At 43.4% G+C, this 20505-nt stretch overlaps 1 protein-coding gene across 1 annotated transcript in view; it reads right to left on the bottom strand.

Moving 5' to 3' along the window:
- The window catches only part of ofcc1 (orofacial cleft 1 candidate 1), a 122019-nt gene that overhangs the window by 10790 nt on the left and 90724 nt on the right, over window positions 1-20505 (bottom strand). Inside the window, exon 25 of the mRNA XM_070435674.1 lies at window positions 10798-10957. Within this exon, the coding sequence (XP_070291775.1) occupies window positions 10798-10957 (160 nt within the window). The remainder of the gene's footprint in view (window positions 1-10797; window positions 10958-20505) is intronic.

The following is a 20505-nucleotide window of genomic DNA, read 5'->3' as shown; positions in this document are numbered from 1 at the left end:
TTTTGCGAAGAGTGGAGTGAAAATGTAAACAATGCTTCCCTGCGGGCGAGTGCTTCATCACGCTGACAGGTGCATTTGAATTTGCCTGGGTGGTGGACAGGCTGGGTTATTTATTTGTCAGTCGCACATGGATGGAGGGTGGAAGCCCCGGCTGGGCTGCCCAGGCTCAGGCTGGCTGCATGGGGCTGATGGGCAGCAGTGGCTGGGTGCTCTGGCAGCTCCTGACCCCCTACCCCACGCTTAATCCATCGGGCTGCATGGCACAATGCCCTGACTGAGCCAGACTACTGTACCACCGTCCAGAGAGGCGAGGCAGGCTAGTTAGCGGTACCAGGGTATGAACATAAATGTACTGAACATACTGTACAGATAGAGGAACAGTGACAACTATTGAGGTGACAGCCATGTCTGTTTCCTTTGTCCACAGACCCTTATCCAGCCACATGTATGTGCACATGCACATACAAACACACACACAGAAAGACACAGCCCCAGTGCCTGGGTCTGGGAGGGGGACTGTCTCTCTGTGCAGAGGCTCTCTGAGCTGCGGATGGTCACTCCCACACCTCCCTGCCTCGGCACAGAGCTGGCTCAGGTTCAAGGCCTGTTTCCCCAGCGCTGCATCCATTGAGAGGTAGGCAGCAGAAGACTGAGACCTCCAAGCCTGCTGCTACCGCTGCTGTGTAGATCAAATCAAATGAAAGTCTCATAGAGAGTCACTGAGCAGGAATCAGAGAGGGGCCATACATACGCATGGATAACCCAGGCCAACGCCAGCCATTAGAATGGAAATAGAGCCGCTATTATTGTCGGCGACGTCCTCGATACAGGGCCAGTCTGTTTGTGTAATTGGGACAGCTTTAAAATGGTACGGACGCATCTCCGGTGCTCGTCTGATTTGGCTCAAACACGCTGTGTCTGGTTAAATGCACAGACGACCAAGACAGGCAACCGATTGGTATTACGTACAGTAGTGCACACAGTAACTACACTGTGGCTGATTCAGTACAGTACTTGTTTATTTTGGTCCATTCACCCTCATTATTGTGCGTATGGTGCAAGAGGCAGTTTTGTCTTTATCTACTTGGATATACCTAGGTGCATATACACTACAGTATGGTCATAAAACTACACTCAATATCAGCTCCTTTTCAAATTGGACTTCTAGAAAAAGGTAAACAAGCAACAATGAATATTTACATAGTCTGCATAAACTGAATAACTTTCTTAGCGAGATAGCATCTCTTGCTCGAGATGATCCAGGAAATAAGATATGCATAATTCACTGTTACTAATCTCCTTTTATCTGGTAGGGGGAAAATAACGGCAACTCATTCCACAAACAACTCCTGTAGCAGCACTGCCCCACTTCCAATAGCAGTAACCCCCCACTTAGTACCAAGGCTCAACCACTGGGGCCTTGAGGGAGAAGGAAGACAGTTTCTCCAGGTTTGTTGTGTTGTTGTGGTGGTGTTAAGGCATTAACTGAGAGAGATGAAGGTGACATCTGATCCATCTAATGGTTGATCTACAGATCATTCATAAGGGGACTATCCCAATAAAGTGACACCATAGAAGCTACATGGAAAGTCAACCCCTCATTAACGCATTAAGTGATGGCAAACATAACGGTTCATTTGAAGATTTCTTCATGATGTACCACATACCTATAGTCAATGCCACTGTACTTTGTACCATTGGATATTGAGATGCCCCCCAAAAAGGGGCCAAAGTGAAACATCTCTCTTGATTTTCTCTCCGGCCACTTACAAGTGGCTTCATTCCAATCGGCCCTTCAAGGCTTCAGAGGATGATAACTGCCGATAACAAAATTAGACCTGGGATTCTCTGCTTATAGCGGGGCCACCTTGACAGTGCAGTGCTGTATATCCATCTATGTGGTTATGGGAGAGATAAGAGATATTAAAGTCCCTCCAACCTATCTCTCCAGAGGATGTCATCATCCATCCTGTTAAGACGAGACACCTGTCACAATCAGCAGGCCTGCTCCCCCCTGGGCCACAGGACACACTCAAGGTCACACTCTTTAAAGCAACTGAGGAGGAGGAGGAGGAGGGAAAAGACTAACAAACGCATGGTCAGAAAGTAAAAAGGGCAGATGGTTTCACATGCTGGCTGGTTCTCATAGTGTCGTAGGATCACAAAGAAGGATATGTACTTTTATTAATAGTACTGCTTTTAATAATGCTAAAATGAAATCCAGATTTAAGACAACCGACTCTCCACCACCAAGTCCACCACTTTCTAGCGATACATTCCTGCTTCATGTCAATTGTGCCAAAATGTTGGTTCTTTAAATAGTCTTCAATGAAGCAAACTGTTATTATTTAGATTAGTGACCACATCCCATTGGACTCCAACCTAGGCAAACTTTCTCTGCTAATCCTCCGATATAATAATTTCAAACTACAAGACAAATTAGACTCAGCCAGTGTGCAAAACACTAAAAAATGGTGCAAGATGAGCTCTTTAAAAATCCCATTTGCTCTTCTGTGTGCCGCTGAAGAACACTCGTTCACTCCTCGCCGACAGTCCAATTTGTTCCTTCTGGTTTGCATTATGGATGGCAAGTGAACGGGCCGGGATCCATAAGAGCTGGGCAGGCAGAGGGAGGGAGAGGCAGGCAGGCAGAGGGAGGGCGAGGGAGGGAGGCAGAGGGAGAGGCAAGGCAGGCAGAGGGAGGAGGGAGGGAGGGAGGGAGGGGGAGGAGAGGGAGGGAGGGAGGGAGGGGGGGAGGGAGGGACGAGGCAGGCCAGAGAGGGGCCAGGCAGGGGGGGAGGAGAAGGCAGGCAGAGGAGGGAGGGAGTGGCGGCGCAGAGGAGGGGCAGGCAGATAGAGAGGCAGGCAGGCAGAAGAACGGAGGGAGAGGGAGGCAGGAGAGGAGCAGGCAGAGGAGGGAAGAAGCAGGGAGAGGCAGGTAGGGAGAGAAGAGCAGGGAGAGGCAGGAGGGAGGAAGAAGCACGGAGCAGGCAGAGGGGGGAGGGAGGCAGAGGAGGGAAAACCACGAGAGCAGGCAGAGGGAGGGAGGGAAGAAGCAGGGAAGACAGGGCTTCAACATGTGGACTCAATTGTGTGGCTTCCAGAGAGGACGTTGTTTTGACAGCTGACAGGGCATACAACATATTCGGATTAAATTAAAAGAAAAGTACCCCCCCCCCCCCCCCCCCCAACATCCTGAATCTCTACAAGTGCAAAGACACCTACTAGAAACATCCACTTTGTAAAAAAACTGTGTTTGTGTAAGTTTGTATCTGTCTGGCATGTGATGGGGGGTGCTAACCATACAGACCTACTTATGAGTGACGGTTCTCTCTCTTCTTCTCGTTCCTCTTTCTCTCTTTCTCTATTATCTCTCCATCTCAGACTCCCAGAGAAAAGCCTCGCCAGGGTTTAGGGAGAAGAGATAATAATATCCTCTTCCTGGATAAATGGTGAGGGACATATTAAGCAGAGGCTGCACCTCCCAGTAATTAAACGTTCACACGGACGAGTTCAAACACGAGACTCTCTACCGATGCCTCTGTTTCTATGGGCCTGGGAGGAGACATGGGGAGCACAAAAAGCCAACACAGGGACAGTTCAGTGTCAGAGAACACACATAACTGACCGCCCATTCTTCAGTTTGAGGTGTTACACAATTACAGCAATGGCTGCATCTCTTTTTACAAAGGCCTACAATTTCCAAAAGCGAAGCAAAGCAGACACTTTTTCCGAGGATCGTCGGCGATCACGGAGTTGCCCTGGGTGAACGCGGCGATACAAAAAATTGGAGACAGGGCTGCAACGTGTTGTGATAGGGGGGGGGGTTGCTGAGTGAGTGCTTCTATATATATTTTTTTCTTTCTTTAACCATTGTGCGACTGCACGCTTTCACATTACTGCTAACTACTGCCCACCAAGTCTGTGACCTTTTCACCACACAGGCATGTACCCTTTGCAGTCACATCTCATATTGAGCACTCTAATGCAGCGGCGAGTGGAGTGGTTGTGCTCCTGTTCCCTGTGCCTGCCTGGCTGCTGTAGCCCCGGGCCACGGAGGCTCACAGCACTGTTCCACTAATAGCCCTGTAATTGAAGAAGCCACTCTCGGACCTAATGCGACAGACACACCACACACACCACACCCACACACACACACACACAGCCCCCACTCTATGGCAGGGTCGGGTGTGGGATGAGAGGGGTGAGGGGTGATGGGAACTGCCCTCAGTGATCCCATATTCCCTGCCCCCAACACTACCCCATCGACTCCAGATGACCCCTCCTGTATTACCGCGGTGACACATCAACTCCTCTCCACTTCCTGTTGCTGTTTTGGGTCCTGTAGGGGGTTTCTGGGCCATGTTCCACTGACAAGCGGTTCCTCTGGTCTCGTCATGGGCTAACGCTCCCCTGGTTGGGGTGATGCCTTGTTCCCTTAGCGGTGGAGGCGGTCGTCTCTCGGGGCCCCTATAACGTCTCACTTTACTGTACATAAGTGAAGAGCAGGATGGGAAGCCAAATGACAAGGATCAGATAGTGTGGTGAACATCAACAATGTCACGTACCTTCTGACCGTCTGCTTTGGAGTCTTCTGAATCGAGAGGGGTTGCAGCATTGTTTTGAGGTAGATCATGCAGAGGACATTGTTGAGGGGTAAAACAGATTGGCTAAAACCTTTACCAGAGGCTCAGATACGGATAAAGAGAATAACCATTTCAATGCTCAACTCAAAAGGTTGTTATGGTAATTCCAATGGGTAAGAAGTTACGTCGAGTGGAAGCTGAAATCTGATCAGTAGTAACATGAGGGACCTAGTATAGATTAGGGAGACACACATCGTCCCCTCTCACATGATTAAGGAAAGAGAAGCACAGTCCAAGTTATCATTAGAGCTCCAATCTGTGCCATCCAAACCTCAACAGGTTACCCCCCACAAGCATTTTTTGCAAAGCACCTTGGGTGTTTCCCCAAATTCGCACAAGGTAACTCATAACCTAGACATACGGAGACAAACGGCCCGCCACGATGTTGTCGACCGCCGTTCAGTTGCGAAAACATCTCTGGGCATCGTCGAGACGACAACTTCCATTAGCACAATGTACCTGAACTTCTGGTGAATAACGACGGTGACAATGACTCTAGTGAGGTAGGCTCTCCTCAGTCACTGTCACAGCCCCACTCTGACACAATGTTTGCGTCCCCTGCTTAAGTATTACCGAATTAACACCTCCCTTCCAGGTCAGTAATCAAGAGGGTGACGGCAGACAATTAATTAGGTCCATCTGCATCAGTGCTTTTCCATAATTATGTGCTCATTACCAACTGAGCTCCACTATGAGTTTTCGGTTGCAGTAGACTCCCACAACGGTGTGCTAACCAACTAATGCAGTAGGCAGTTAGCCTGCTTCTGTTGTAACTTCCCTGGAGAACTAGAACTAGGAAAGGTGCCGATGTAGATGCTAATCGATCGTAAGCGATGACATCAGCGAGTGGGTGTATCTATCACCACATATCATAGACACTAGCTAGATGATAGACTTTAATGAAAACTCATCCTACTGCTTCCTCCGCAAGTGTTCAGATCGAATTCCAACTCAGGTATGAGTGTAGGCCCACTCACCCACTTTGGATCAGCTCAACAGCTGGTGCTTTTATCTGATGCCACCACCTTTAAGTCATATTCAAGAGCTTACAGCAATAGAACTGATCGTATACTGTAAGGCCTGGAAGAATAGCGAGGTGTAATATAAAGTTAATTGGTAAGTAAGAAAGTCAAATTAGATTATGCTTTATGATCATGAAAATTACAAGTTTGATAATAATAGGGCCATTCGCAGATTTGTTATTGAATGTGGATTCTCTTTTTATTGTTTCAGAGCTGGAGGGAACACTCACATGTACAGTAAAAGGTAGGAAGGATCGCGTCCCATGTTATGGCAAGGCACCTGAGAGGAAACTGGTTTTAGTCAACGTTGTCATTGGTTATCACTGGTTTTACTCAACGTTGTCATTAACTCTCTCATTTCCTTGTGTTCAACCGTGTACTTAACACACATTCTATCAGAGAGTAAATTAAATATGGCTGCCCTTGAGGCTGTCTTTGTTTAGTTTTATATTCTTGCTAACATGAACTGTGACTGGGGACTCGAAGATAAATGGTCAGATCAAGTCATTGACCCTTTGTCATCACCTTGCTTGACCCTTAAAACTTTCTATGTCCCGTCACACCATCACTTACTGTACCTGTGAATATCAAATTTCCTCTATTTCTTTATCCATTCTTCCCTCCTCTCTTGGTTATGAAGGCCTCGTGGCCCATTGTTATTAAAATTACGCCCTTCCCTCTCATATTAATTGGGTCCGTAATAAGAAACTCGTTGGATTCATTATTTAATTGCAAGGGCACATTTGGAATACAGTTTCTGAAATGTATTTTTAATGAAACACTACATCCTGACCTTATATTCATTATCAACCTTATTCTATCTAATTAAGGATGCAAAAAATCATTAGAGTTGCAAAATATTAGTTTCAGCTCTGTCGGGCTGCTCCCCTCTCTCCTTCATGAATATATTTTTTTCCTGTCTCTGATAAATAGTTAACGAGGGAAAAATGACAAAAATTTGCATGTAGGCAAATTAGTTTAATAGGGATATGTCTTTGCTGAGTTAGGAAAGTGACCCTTTTTTGCACAGGAGAAATTGCTCCAATAATGATGAAATAATGGCACGGCCAATCTTATTTCTGTGAAAAATCGCCGGCCTGAATAATGTAAAAATCATAAAATGCAATAACCCTATATTTTAATCACGCTGGCAAATGTGTTTAATGCGTTAGCATTTTATCAGTTTAATAAAGCCAAATTAGGGACAATATTAAGTATGCTGTAATTGTTGCAGTGCAGCGAGGAAATCTACGTAACGTAGGGAAGACTTAGTAGGACAACTGTGAGAAGCCATCAGGCTACATTAAGCATTTTCTTAATCATAAACTTTGGGCCCTAATTTCTCTCAAAGTCGCCAGAAAAATGGAGGCCCAATTTCTATCCAATAAACAAGCCAAACTAATTAGTATTACTTTACCAACTGTATTAACTGAGACTGTATCTCATGTAATTTTCAGGGAGGTGCATGAGGACGGTTCAAGGCGGGGGGTATAGTCTCACCTCCACATTAGCTCCATCTCATGCTGAAGACAACGATTGATGAACTACACTACATGACCAAAAGTATGTGGACACCTGCTAGTCGAACATCTCGTTCCAAAATCATGGGCATTAATATGGAGTTGGTCCTTCCTTTGCTGATATAGCAGCCTCCACTCTTCTGGGAAGGCTATCCACTAGATGGTGAAACATTGCTGTGGGGACTTGCTGCCATTCAGCCACAAGAGCATTAGTGAGGTCGGACACTGATGTTGGGCGATTAGACCTTGCTCGCAGTCGGCATTTCAATTCATCCCAAAGGTGTTCGATAGGGTTGAGGTCAGGGCTCTGTGCAGGCCAATCAAGTTCTTCCACACCGATCGACAAACCATTTCTGTATGGACATCACTTTGTGCACGGGGGGCATTGTCATGCTGAAACAGGAACGGGCCTTCCCCAAACTGTTGCCACAAAGTTGGAAGCACAGAATTGTCTACAATGTCACTGTATGCTGTAGCGTTAAGATTGTCCTTCACTGGAACTAAGGGGCCTAGCACAAACCATAAAAAACAGTCCCAGACCATTATTCCTAGCATTCTCCTGTCATCTGCCAAACCCAGATTCGTCCGAAGGACTGCCAGATGGTGAAGCGTGATTCATCACTCCAGAGAACGAGTTTCCACTGCTCCAGAGTCCAAAGGCGGCGAGCTTTACACCACTCCAGCTAATGCTTGGCATTGTACATGGTGATCTTAGGCTTGTGTGCGGCTGCTCAAGCCATGGAAACCCATTTCATGAAGCTCCCGACTAACAGTTCTTGTGCTGACATTGCTTCCAGAGGAAGTTTGGAACTCCCTAGTGAGTGTTGCAACCGAGGACCAACGATTTTTACACACTTCAACACTCGGCGGTCCCGTTCTGTGAGCTTGTGTGGCCCACCACTCTGCAGCTGAGCCGTTGTTGCTCCTAGACATTTCCACTTCACAATAACAGCACTTACAGTTGACCGGGGAAGCTCCAGCAGGGCAGAAATGTGATGAACTGACTTGTTGGAAWGGTGGCATCCTAAGATGGTGCCACATTGAAAGTCCCTGAGCTCTTCAGTAAGGCCATTCTACTGCCAATGTTTGTCTATGGAGATTGCATGGCTGTGTGCTCGATTTTATACACCTATCAGCAACGGGTGTGGCTGAAATAGCCAAATCCACTAGTTTGAAGGGTGTCCACATACTTTTGTATATATAGTGTATATTGAACTATATTRACTTGTATGGAAAGACTGGCTTTGAATGAATAGGCTTAACCCACAAAAGTTGTTGTGAGGCAATTGGTCTATAGGAAGATCTCACACCTAAACAGACCACAAGAACGAATTGCAAAAATCCCTGAAGCTGGAGACTCATATCTCCTTCACCAACTTTAAGCATCAGCTGTCAGAGCAGCTCACAGATCATTGCACCGGTACATAGCCCATCTGTAAATAGCCCATCCAACTACCTCATCCCCATATTGTTTTTGTTTTTTTTGCTCCTTTGCACCCCAGTATCTCTACTTGCACATTCATCTTCTGCACATCTATCACTCCAGTGTTTAATTGTTAAATTGTAATTACTTCGCCACTATGGCCTATTTATTGCCTTACCTCCCTAATCTTACCTCATTTGCACATACTGTTTATAGATGTTTCTATTGTGTTATTGACTGTACGTTTGTTTATTCCATGTGTAACTCTGTGTTGTTTGTGTCGCACTGCTTTGCTTTATCTTGGCCAGGTCGCAGTTGTAAATGAGAACCTTTTCTCAACTGGCCTACCTGGTTAAATAAAGGTGAAATAAAAAAATAAAAAAATAAAAAGAGACTCTTGTTGACTTGGTATGGCACAGATACTTACACTTTTAGAAAAAAAGGGTTATTTGGCTGACCCCATAGGAGAACCCTTTGAAGAACCCTTATTGGTTCCAGGTAGATCCCTTTTGGTTCCAAGTGTTTCCACAGAGGGTTCTACATGGAACCCAAAATGGTTCTACCTGGAACCAAAACAGGTTTTACCTGGAACCAAAAAGGGTTCTATGGGGACAGCTGGATAACAATTTTGGAACCCTTTTTTCCAAGAGTGTAGTAAATTTGGTATGGCACAGATCCTTAGTTAACTTCGTATGGCACAGATCCTTAGTTAACTTGGTATGGCACAGATCCTTAGTTAACTTGGTATGGCACAGATCCTTAGTTAACTTGGTATAGCACAGATCCTTAGTTAACTTGGTATGTCTAAAAGTGAAACGGGCACATTGCTAGACTGGGACTGTAAAATATATTTATTTGTATTTTAATTGATTTGTGGTAAAATCAACATACACAGTTGGCTTCAGCATAGTCTATATTGAAATGGAGTGCTACCACAAAACAGCTGAACAAAATCTTTGCATTTACGATGAGGTGGCAATTATCTTTCACTTACACTCGCCTCGGTTGACAGGTATTATAATATCTCATCAGAAAGTCACTAAATAGTTTGGGAGGCTATACAGGGAGGCTGCAGTACAGTACACGCTGTAGCCATTTGGGAGTGTATGAACTTGAGAGAGAGAGCAGGAAAGTTAATAAGAGATGTATGCCACTAACAAATTGTACAGAATAAATTAAATGGGGTTGGATCGCTATGTTCTATTTTCTTATCTGCAGAAGTCACATTTTCAATCACTATGCATAGATTCCCCACCGCCGTGGTTACGTGCTAATACAGTGTCATCGCTGTGTCATCCTCACCGACCCATAGTGCCTGTCAGAAGATGACAGCTTCCCTCAGATGAGAATCATTTCATGGGGACGTTGGAATTTCCTGCACCCACAACCTTCTGACATCGACTTGTCCATGCTAAGTTCACATTAACCAAATGCCTGTTGCAGTGTGTGTGTGTGTGTGTGCATGCATGTGTGTGTGTTGATTGAGTAGTCTTTCTTTAATGAAATATCTTTGGAAATTGGTTTCCACAGACTAATCAGGCAGCCCGCTAGCTGAGTTTCTGTTTTGGTAATTATCTTGTACTAATTAGAATGAAGCTAAAGACCTTTGAGATGAATTCCTTGGCTTTCTGAAATGTAACTAAAGAAAATGTAATGATAGAAAATAAGCTTATTCTATGTATCTTCTTAGAACTTAATATCTTCGTTAATAAAGTGTCCAAATTAAAGCTAGTAATGGACAATAACTGGAGTCTATCTTGACCACTCTTCTAAGTCCCTCGCTAACCAATCAGCTCTCCCACAGAATATATCCCCTTGGTCCTAGACCCTAGCGGGCATGACCCGCGGTTACAGACAACCAACCACAATTTCTCTGCCTGTTAGATGGAGCAATCTAATGGATTAGTATCAACAGGGCCTTTCTGCTCATCCTCTCAGTAAGAAAACAACCATTAATCCAATTAAACACTTACGACTTGAGGACAGCAGAGAGCAGGGAGCATGGCTACAGTAGAGTGGTCATAAGAAAGGCCTTCTCACACCACTGAGTTGAGCTGGCCTGGTTAGGCATCCACCATAGTTAATGGAACCGTGCTGAAAAGGAAAATGTGGAAACAAAATATCCGAGCCAGCCCAGTTTGGTTGGGGTCAGGGTTTAGGGACGTTAAGCGGGCTAGTTGGCTCACCTTGCGTCTTTCTCCGTTGAAGCCCCTCCACTGCTCGGCCTTCTGGATGATGTAGCCTAGTTCCTGGTTGGACACCTCCAGGTCCCGGGGGACAAAGAAGGATCCCTCGGTCACGCTGAGACGCTGGAAGATGTCCAGCATGCGCCCCTCGTTGTGGAGTCTGGGGGGAGGGCGTGAGGGTGGAGGGAGGGAAAGTGGAGGAGACGAGCCATGAACCATCATTGTCTGCCACTCTGCCTTCGTAAAAGGCCACCAAGGGTCATTTGTGAAAACAAGGAACAATATTGCCCTACTCAGCCCAACGGTGTCAAAGTTCATGACTGTACTCATGGTTTCGTCGGCTAGTCGGATGCCAAACCAACGTCACATCCTAATTATATTCACGTTAATGTCACGTCGGCTAACGTTCCACAAACCGGTTCCCTGACCTTTGGGACACATTTCATCTGACGAGCCTCGGCAGCATTGAATGAAGCTTATCGTTTCGATGTTGTCTGGTGCTTACAACTAAAACCCAAATCATGGTGTCCAGTGTACCAGAAAGCATCCCCAACGTTATATTAATTGCATTAAGCATCTCATTCCAGACTCAGTATGCCGTTTCAAATGGAGTATCTGAATTGATCCACTAATAAAACAGAACGCAGAACACAGAGGACAAGAATGCAGGCAAATTGGCCTTGGTGAGTGGGAGGGAGGCTACTTTAGTTAAAAGGAGCTGGGCTGGCAGTAAGTGGGCGGTATGGAAAAATCTCCAGAGGACTCCAGAGGACTCCACAAGGCGCTTCAAAGATAGCCGCCAGGGGATTGGCTGGTATTGGCTGCTGATTGAGTGGCCGTCTGATGAGGTGGGTCTGAGTCATGCGGCCACGCCAGAACGCATATTGATCGGAGTCTCGAGGTGACTGAGCATCAGCCGGCTAGCTTTCTCCACAAGCCACACAGACAACAGCCCACAAAGACACCAGAGCTACACAAACAAACAAATGCCTTGGCCAATCATCAAACGCGCGCAACCTTTTCCCCTACCAAAGAGATTCTCCGCAGTCAGGGGGTAATCAGTTAAAACTAACATCAAGGAGAGACAGCTGTATACAAGGATACTGGATAGATAGAGCTTTGAACCCAGCATCACTCCCATCCAGAGCTCTTGGGAGAGTTTGCTACTCTTCTGTAGTACTCTGACTTCAGACATAAGAATAGCTTGCATTCATCATCAGATGTGCTCTTTTCATTCATTTATGCGCCTCTCTCTTAGTGGGATTCACCATCTTTCATTGCGGAAATGCCTTGGATATGCACATTATGTTTGGCAGAACTGCTGTTCAACAGTTCTAAACTATGGTACCAGTGAGCATTTATTTTAGTGGACAACTGTTTGGAGCTGTTACATAGACAATAATAATTTGCCTATTTTTTATCATGTGAAATCATTAACATATAAAGTGTGAACAAAGATACAGTTGAAGTCGGAAGTTTACATACACCTTAGCGAAATACATCTAAACTTTTTCACAATTCCTGACATTTAATCCAAGTAAAAATTCACTGTCTTAGGTCAGTTAGGACCACCACTTTATTTTAAGAATATGAAATGTCAGAATAATAGGAAAGAGAATGATTTAATTCAGCTTTTATTTCCTTCATCCCATTCCCAGTGGGTCATAATTTTACATACACTCAATTAGTATTTGGTAGCATTGCCTTTAAATTGTTTAACTTGGGTCAAATGTTTCAGGTAGCCTTCCACAAGCTCCCACAATAAGTTGGGTGAATTTTGGCCCATTCCTCCTGACAGAGCTGGTGTAACTGAGTCAGGTTTCTAGGCCTTCTTGCTCGCACACGCCTTTTCAGTTCTGCCCACAAAATTTATATGGGATTGAGGTCAGGGCTTTGTGATGGCCACTTCAATACCTTGACTTGGTTATCCTTAAGCCATTTTGCCAAAACTTTGGAAGTATGCTTGGGGTCATTGTCCATTTGGAAGACCCATTTGCGACCAAGTTTAAACTTCCTGTCTGATGTCTTGAGATGTTTCTTCAATAAATCCACATAATTTTCCTTCCCCATGATGCCATCTATTTTGTGAAGTGCACCAGTCCCTCCTGCAGCAAAGCACCCCCACAACATGATGCTGCCACCCCTGTTCTTCACGGTTGGGATGGTGATCTTCGGCTTGCAAGCATCCCCCTTTTTCCTCCAAACATAACGATGGTCATTATGGCCAAACGGTTCTATTTTTGTTTCATCAGACTATAGGACGTTTCTCCCAAAAGTACGATCTTTGTCCCCATGTGCAGTTGCAAACTGTCTCTAGGAGACAGAACGCGTCTCCTTCCTTACCTGTATGACGGCTGCGTGGTCCCATGGTGTTTATACTTGCGTACTATTGTTTGTACAGATGAACGTGGTACCTTCAGGCGTTTGGAAATTGCTCCCAAGGATGAACCAGACTTGTGGAGGTTTACAATTTTTTTGCTGAGGTCTTGGCTTATTTCTTTTGATTTTCCCATAATGTAAAACAAAGAGGCACTGAGTTTGAAGGAAGGCCTTGAAATACATCCACAGGTACACCCCCAATTGACTCAAATGATGTCAATTAGCCCATCAGAAGCTTCTAAAGCCATTACATAATTTTCTGGAATTTTCCAAGCTGTTTAAAGGCACAGTCAAATCAAATCAAATCAAATCAAAGTTTATTTGTCACGTGCGCCGAATACAACCTTACAGTGAAATGCTTACTTACAGGCTCTAACCAATTGTGCGGGAAAAAAAGGTATGTGTGTGTGTGTGTGTGTGTGTGTGTGTGTGTGTGTGAGCTGTCTCTTATACACATCTAGATGTGTATAAGAGACAGGTGTGTGTGTGTGTGTGTGTGTGTGTGTGTGTGTGTGTGTGTGTGTGTGTGTAGGTAAGTAAAGAAATAAAACAACAGTAAAAATACATTTGAAAATAAGAGTAGCAAGGATATATACAGACACCGGTTAGTCAGGCTTATTGAGGTAGTATGTACATGTAGGTATGGTTAAAGTGACTATGCATATATGATGAACAGAGAGTAGCAGTAGCGTAAAAGGAGGGGTTGGCGAGAGGTGGGACACAATGCAGATAGCCCAGTTAGCCAATGTGCGGGAGCACTGGTTGGTCGGGCCAATTGAGGTAGTATGTACATGGATGTATGGTTAAAGTGACTATGCATATAAGATAAACAGAGAGTAGCAGCAGCGTAAAAGAGAGGTTGGGGTGGGGGACACACAATGTAAATAGTCCGGGTAACCATTGGTTACCTGTTCAGAAGTCTTATGGCTTAGGGGTAAAAACTGTTGAGAAGCCTTTTTGTCCTAGACTTGGCACTCCGGTACCGCTTGCCATGCGGTAGTAGAGAGAACAGTCTATGACTGGGGTTGCTGGGGTCTTTGACAATTTTTAGGGCCTTCCTCTGACACCGTCTGGTGTAGAGGTCCTGGATGACAGGCAGCTTTGCCCCAGTGATGTATTGGGCCGTACGCACTACCCTCTGAAGTGCCTTGCGGTCAGAGGCCGAGCAATTGCCGTACCAGGCAGTGATGTAACCGGTCAGGATGCTCTCGATGTTGCAGCTGTAGAACCTTTTGAGGATCTCAGGACCCAGTCAACGTAGTGTATGTAAACTTCTGACCCACTGGAATTATGATACAGTGAATTATAACTGAAATAATCTGTCTGTAAATAATTGTTGTAAAAATTACTTGTGTCATGCACAAAGTAGATGTCCTAACCGACTTGCCAAAACTATAGTTTGTTAACAATAAATTTGTGGAGTGGTTGAAAAACGAGTTTTAATGACTCCAACCTAAGTGTATGTAAACTTCCGACTTCAACTGTACATTCAAATATAATTCATGAGATTAATCAAAATCTATGTTTAAACCCTTTCTCATGTTTGGAGTCGTGTGACATAAAACACTACATTTCTTTCCTTACATTTATGATACTGCTGTTTGTCGTTATATCATATACTAAGCATTTAACAAATTAATTACACATTGAACTTGATCCTGTAAAATTCCTGGATATTGCTGTCGGACTCTTTTTTTGTATGGCGATCTCGGAAGTGCACTGTAACCTCGTAACATTTTGTATCCCCCTATGTTACGGTGTGAAAACAGTTTTGATGGGCACACATATCCAAAATAATCTATGTAATGCCCGGGGGAAGCAGAGTATGATAGCTAAAGAGATGGAGAAAAGTATTTTGATTGATTGCAAATATGGGAGTAGAAAAGAGAACACACAGAAATAAGGCTGTTGTATAAAACACCTCTCTCCGGATTACATCTTCAAACTAAGGGCAACCACGGCATCCGGTGACAGAGAGGGACAAGAGTTCATCCATGTATATGGGTAAGAGTGTCTAGATATCTACATTTTCAGATATTATACGCTTCAAATTTTGACAGAAAGTTGCTTCCATTGCAAGTTAAAGCGTACTGTTAGCTAGCTAGCAAATTTTAGCTGGCTGGCTCACTAGCTAACATTACATATATGATCTGTGTAGTAATATTATTCATATCTCAGAAAGCTATTTGCATTGCTAATTATAGCTTAATGTTAGCTAGCTTGCTAGCATTGAACCCAATTGGTTAGCTTTATCTACCTGCAGATTCATGCATGGTAGTAACGTTATAAATTGGGATTATGGTTCATTGTTTAGCTAGCTAGCTACATACAAAAAGACATCACTATTCAAGTAACAATTTCACTGTACCGTTTACACCTTCTGTATCCTGTGCATGTGACAAATAGACTTTGATTTTATTTGATATAGTGTGTGTTTACCAGAGACTGTAATGTGAAGAACAACATGACCTGCACCAGTCAAATTAGGATACAAAGTCAGGCTAAAGAAACTATCTATTTACCGGAGAAATCTAAAATTCTCCGGTAAAACACCCTGCTTTTATTTCGTCACACTCTCAGCTATTTTCTGTAATTAGCTCGCCATTAACTTTTAAATAATGATCTTGTTGTGCGTTTTTTTCATGTAATAATTAATAAAAATGAGCTAAAGTTAAGTAATTGTCAGCTATGATATGGTAATTATTTAAACTGGCTAGCTAGCTAACAAGCTAGAAACTAACCAAAAACAATGTTTAGAAAGTTGCTTCTAGTTGCCTGGTTTGCTAGATTGACGTATACTTAATTAATTTTTTAAACGGATGGGTTTATTGATGTTAAAATACACCAGTTATGCTATTTTAGACCACCAGGCTGCTGATGTCATGCAGCCTGTTGTTTTTGTGTTCTTTTTCATAACGACAACGACAAGTTTGATGTAGGACGACAATAGAATGTTCATGATGTGACTGCGACAACTGTCTACAGACATAGCCGTAGTATAAACCAGCTTTTAGTCTTTAAATCTTTGATTGTTTAGTACACTACTGTACTCACTCTGTTTAGCACATGGCCTCACATGTGAATCCTAAAAGAGATGGGTGGAGCTAAGGCTTAAGTGAATGTGAGCGATGCTGAATGGGTGTAGACAAAGAAGAGCTCTCCAGTAGGTGCACCAAAACTTTCAAGGGACATTTTCTCAAAAGTGGGGTTACAAGTTTATCAACTTTCAAAGCAAAGTTACTTTCCCATTGTTCCTCAACTGTAGTGTATGATATACCATTTTCTAGCTCTACTTTTATCCCATGTAAAAATAAAAAATAAATTGCAACATAAGACCGAATCGAGCCAGTCGGTCACAAATGGTTGGGGGACAGATTTATCCTAGCAACCTAATTAACCATTGGTAATATTTTTTAATGATGCCATATAGCCAAAAACAACAGTTTCTATTGCTAGACTAGAGCTATTCCCCTAGTCATTGTTTGCACATCTAATTAGCTGGGATGAAGCAAGGATGTAAATAGTAGACATTATTTATCCTTTAAATATATCCTTTCACTGTTTACAGTGAAATACTGTCAAATACTTGCTTCCTCTGTCCTTGGGAGAATCTCAATTGCATTTCCTTGATTCATTGCATCTTCTCTCCTTGTTGCCTTCTCAAAACCCACTGGATGAGAATGTCAGAGGTCCTTCCCTCTCACCTTCTTATCCAATGAGTTTTGAGAAGGAGGCGAGGAGAGAGGACGTGAGCGATCATGGAAATGTAATTGAGATTCTCCCCTTGTTTCCCCCATTCTTCACCTCCCTCTCAAAGCACATTGGGGGAGAGGAGTGAAGGTTCCTCCCCTCAGGCTACAATGCACTCTCAAGGAGGCAAGCAGTGGAGGAAACAAGGACAGAGGAAGCAAGAATTTGACAGCTAGTTTTCAGACACAGACTCTCTCTCACACACACAGCACACACACACACACACACACACACACACACACACACACACACACACACACACACACACACACACTCACACACAATGCTTGAAGAGTTTACTGATTATAATGATTTCATTATTGGTTATTATTATTGTAAGTGATTTTGTTGACAGAATCCATTGTATTATGTTATTGTATTATATCAACTATTAAAACATATAGAAATGCTGTTGTTTATCTTTTTCATTCTTCAGGGATGTTTAGCATGGCTATAAATGATAGAGAAGTTGACTAAAGCACAAAAAAAACTGCCAACTAGGCATGACAAAGAAACATGCGGAGTCCATGTTTCTTGTGACATTTTGAATGACATGTAGATGTTTTGTTGTTGCTACTGTAGGTGGTGTTATGGTCTCATTGTGCCTAGCTAGACTTTTATTCTGCTAGAAAATTATATTTAAATGTATATCAAACCATTTAGAAATGTTGACCGTGATGTCACACATTGGCCCATTTATTTATCGAAAGACCCTTATCTGTTAAATGGTAGCTGCTAATTAATATTAATCAATAGTGTCAATTATATACACTGAACAAAAATATAAACGCAACATGCAACAATTTTAAAGAGTTGCAGTTCATATAAGGAAATCAGTTAATTTAAATAAATTCATTAGGTCCTAATCTATGGATTTCACATGACTGGGAATACAGATATGCAAACATTATTATAGTTTTTTATTTTATTTAACCTTTATTTAACTAGGCAAGTCAGTTAAGAACAAATTCTTATTTATAATGACGGCCTACCCGGCCAAACCCTCCCCTTACCCGGACGACGCTGGGCCAATTGTGTGCCGCCCTATGGGACTCCCGATCACGGCCGGTTGTGATACAGCCCAGGATCGAACCAAGGTCTGTAGTGAGGCCTCTAGGACTGAGATGCAGTGCCTTAGACCGCTGCACCTCTTGGGAGTCTATGGGTGTCTGGTGTCTGGTGAGTATGCAGGCCATGAAAGAACTGGAACATTTTCAGCTTCCAGGAATTGCGTACAGATCCTTGTGACATTGGACCATTCTCTAAAAGTACGTTGGAGGCGGCTTATGGTAGAGAAATGTACATTACATTCTCTGGCAACAGCTCTGGTGGACATTCCTGTAGTCAGCATGCCAATTGCACGCACCTTCTAAGCTTGAGACATCTGTGGCATTGTGTTGTGTTTCAAAACTGCACATTTTAGAGTGGCCTTTTATTGTACACAGCACACCGTCAGGGATGTAAACAAATTTGATCACAAGATTTGAGCGCAATATGCTTTTTGTGCGTCTGGAACATTTCCGGGATCTTTTATTTCAGCTCATGAAACATGGGACCAACACTTTACATGTTGCTTTTATATTTTTGTTCAGAATATTTAATAAAAAATTGTACAGATATCAAATCATTGAATTCTATAATATCTGTATTCCACATAGATAGTCACAACATTCAACACAATATATCTCACTTCTAACCATTTTAGCCTTCAAACCAGGTCTAAGGAGCATAGTGTGACAGAGAAAAGGTCCAGGGAGGGTTCAGCCCATTCAGTGTGTGTGTGTGTGTGTGTGTGTGTGTGTGTGTGTGTGTGTGTGTGTGTGACTGTGTGTGTGTGTGTTTTTGGTTTTACTATCCTTCTGGGCCCCAGAAGTCCTCACAAGGATAGTAAAACAAGCAAAATTCAGACAAGTGGGGACAGTTCGCTGGGCCCCACAAGGAAAACAACTATTTTAGGTTTAGAGGTTAGGTTTAGGGTTAAGGTTAAGGTTTAAATTAGGGTTAGGAGTTAGGGGTTAATGTTATGGTTAGGTTAAGGGTAAAAGTAAAATAGGATGTTGAATCAGAATCAATTGTTTGGTCCTCACAAGGATAGTGAAACAAACGTGTGTGTGGGGCTGTCTCATCCCCAGAGCCCCTAACAGACAGACAGACAGACAGACAGACAGACAGACAGACAGACAGACAGACAGACAGACAGACAGGACAGACAGACAGACAGACAGACAGACAGACAGACAGACAGACAGACAGACAGACAGACAGACAGACAGACAGACGGACAGACAGACAGACAGACAGACAGACAGACAGCAGACAGACAGACAGACAGACGACAGACAGACAGACAGACAGACAGACAGACAGACAAGACAGACAGACAGAACAGACAGACAGGACAAGACATGACAGACAGACAGACAGACAGACAGACAGACAGACAGACAGACAGACAGACAGACAGACAGACAGACAGACAGACAGACAGACAGACAGACAGACAGACAGGATCCAGACTCATTCAAAGTACTAGATGGAGACCAGTCCCTCTCAATACAAAATTGAAGACCCTTTCCTTCTCCTTTACCTTGTAATCATTCTAATGTAATACCACTACAATCAATGTCACATCACCTCTATTTGTGAAGTTTTTCGGTGAAGGAGTAAAAAATTACAGAAATATATTTTTTTTTCAGCCAATGAATCAAGGCAGCCTAAAATGTAATTAAAAAAGGATAACAGTTCATTCTATCTATACATATAGCCCCAGGCTTTTTTTTTWGAAATAGGTCACGAGCTGTGTCAGAGCTCTCCCTCTGACAGCCAATAAGAACATGTAACCCATAAAATTATCAGCCCTCCTCAGCCTCGTGCCCTATATTCAATACAATCCACCCGGCGACTGAGTGGCAGAAATCATTAATACTGGCTGCTGTTTTAATATTGTCCATTTAGTGCTGAGCCGATAAGCGGCCGCTTACGGAAAATGAAATGGTACCCTTTTTTCCCCTTTCGGACCGATTCCAAACTGATTAATTCAATTGTGGACTTTTTACATTTCAAAATGTTAATGGGATTCGGTCTAATTTCAGGGTACGAAAACACACACCTTTTGATAGGGATGTGGTACAGTATTTTATCACATACCCAACGTTTTTCCTACCTCACCACTCCTGTTTCTATGTTGGTTTTGGTTGCCTGGTATGGCTCTTAATTAGAGGCAGGTTTTGCGTTCTCCTCTAATTAAGAGTCATATTTAGGTAGGGTGTTCTCACTGTTTGTTTGTGGGTGATTGTCTTCCGTGTCTGTGTCGTGTCGATACCATACGGGACTGTTTGGCTTTTCGTTCATTTTTGATGTCGTCTGTTTCCTGCCCGTGAGTTTATGTTTAGTTATGTAAGTTTATGTTCAGGTTTCGTCGACGTCGTTTTCTTGTTTTGTAAATTTGAAGTGTTTTGTGTTTCGTGTTGCCATCGTCGTGTAAATAAAGGATGGCTTATTCCCTGAAGCTGCATTTTGGTCTGATGATCCTTTCTCTCCTCTCCTCGTCTGAGGATGAGGAGAGCGACAGCCTTATCA

This window comes from Salvelinus sp. IW2-2015, linkage group LG27 (assembly GCF_002910315.2).
Source record: "Salvelinus sp. IW2-2015 linkage group LG27, ASM291031v2, whole genome shotgun sequence".
NCBI lineage: Eukaryota > Metazoa > Chordata > Actinopteri > Salmoniformes > Salmonidae > Salvelinus > Salvelinus sp. IW2-2015.
Note: the sequence above shows the minus strand (reverse complement) of the source record. Positions and strands in the feature narration are given on the sequence as shown.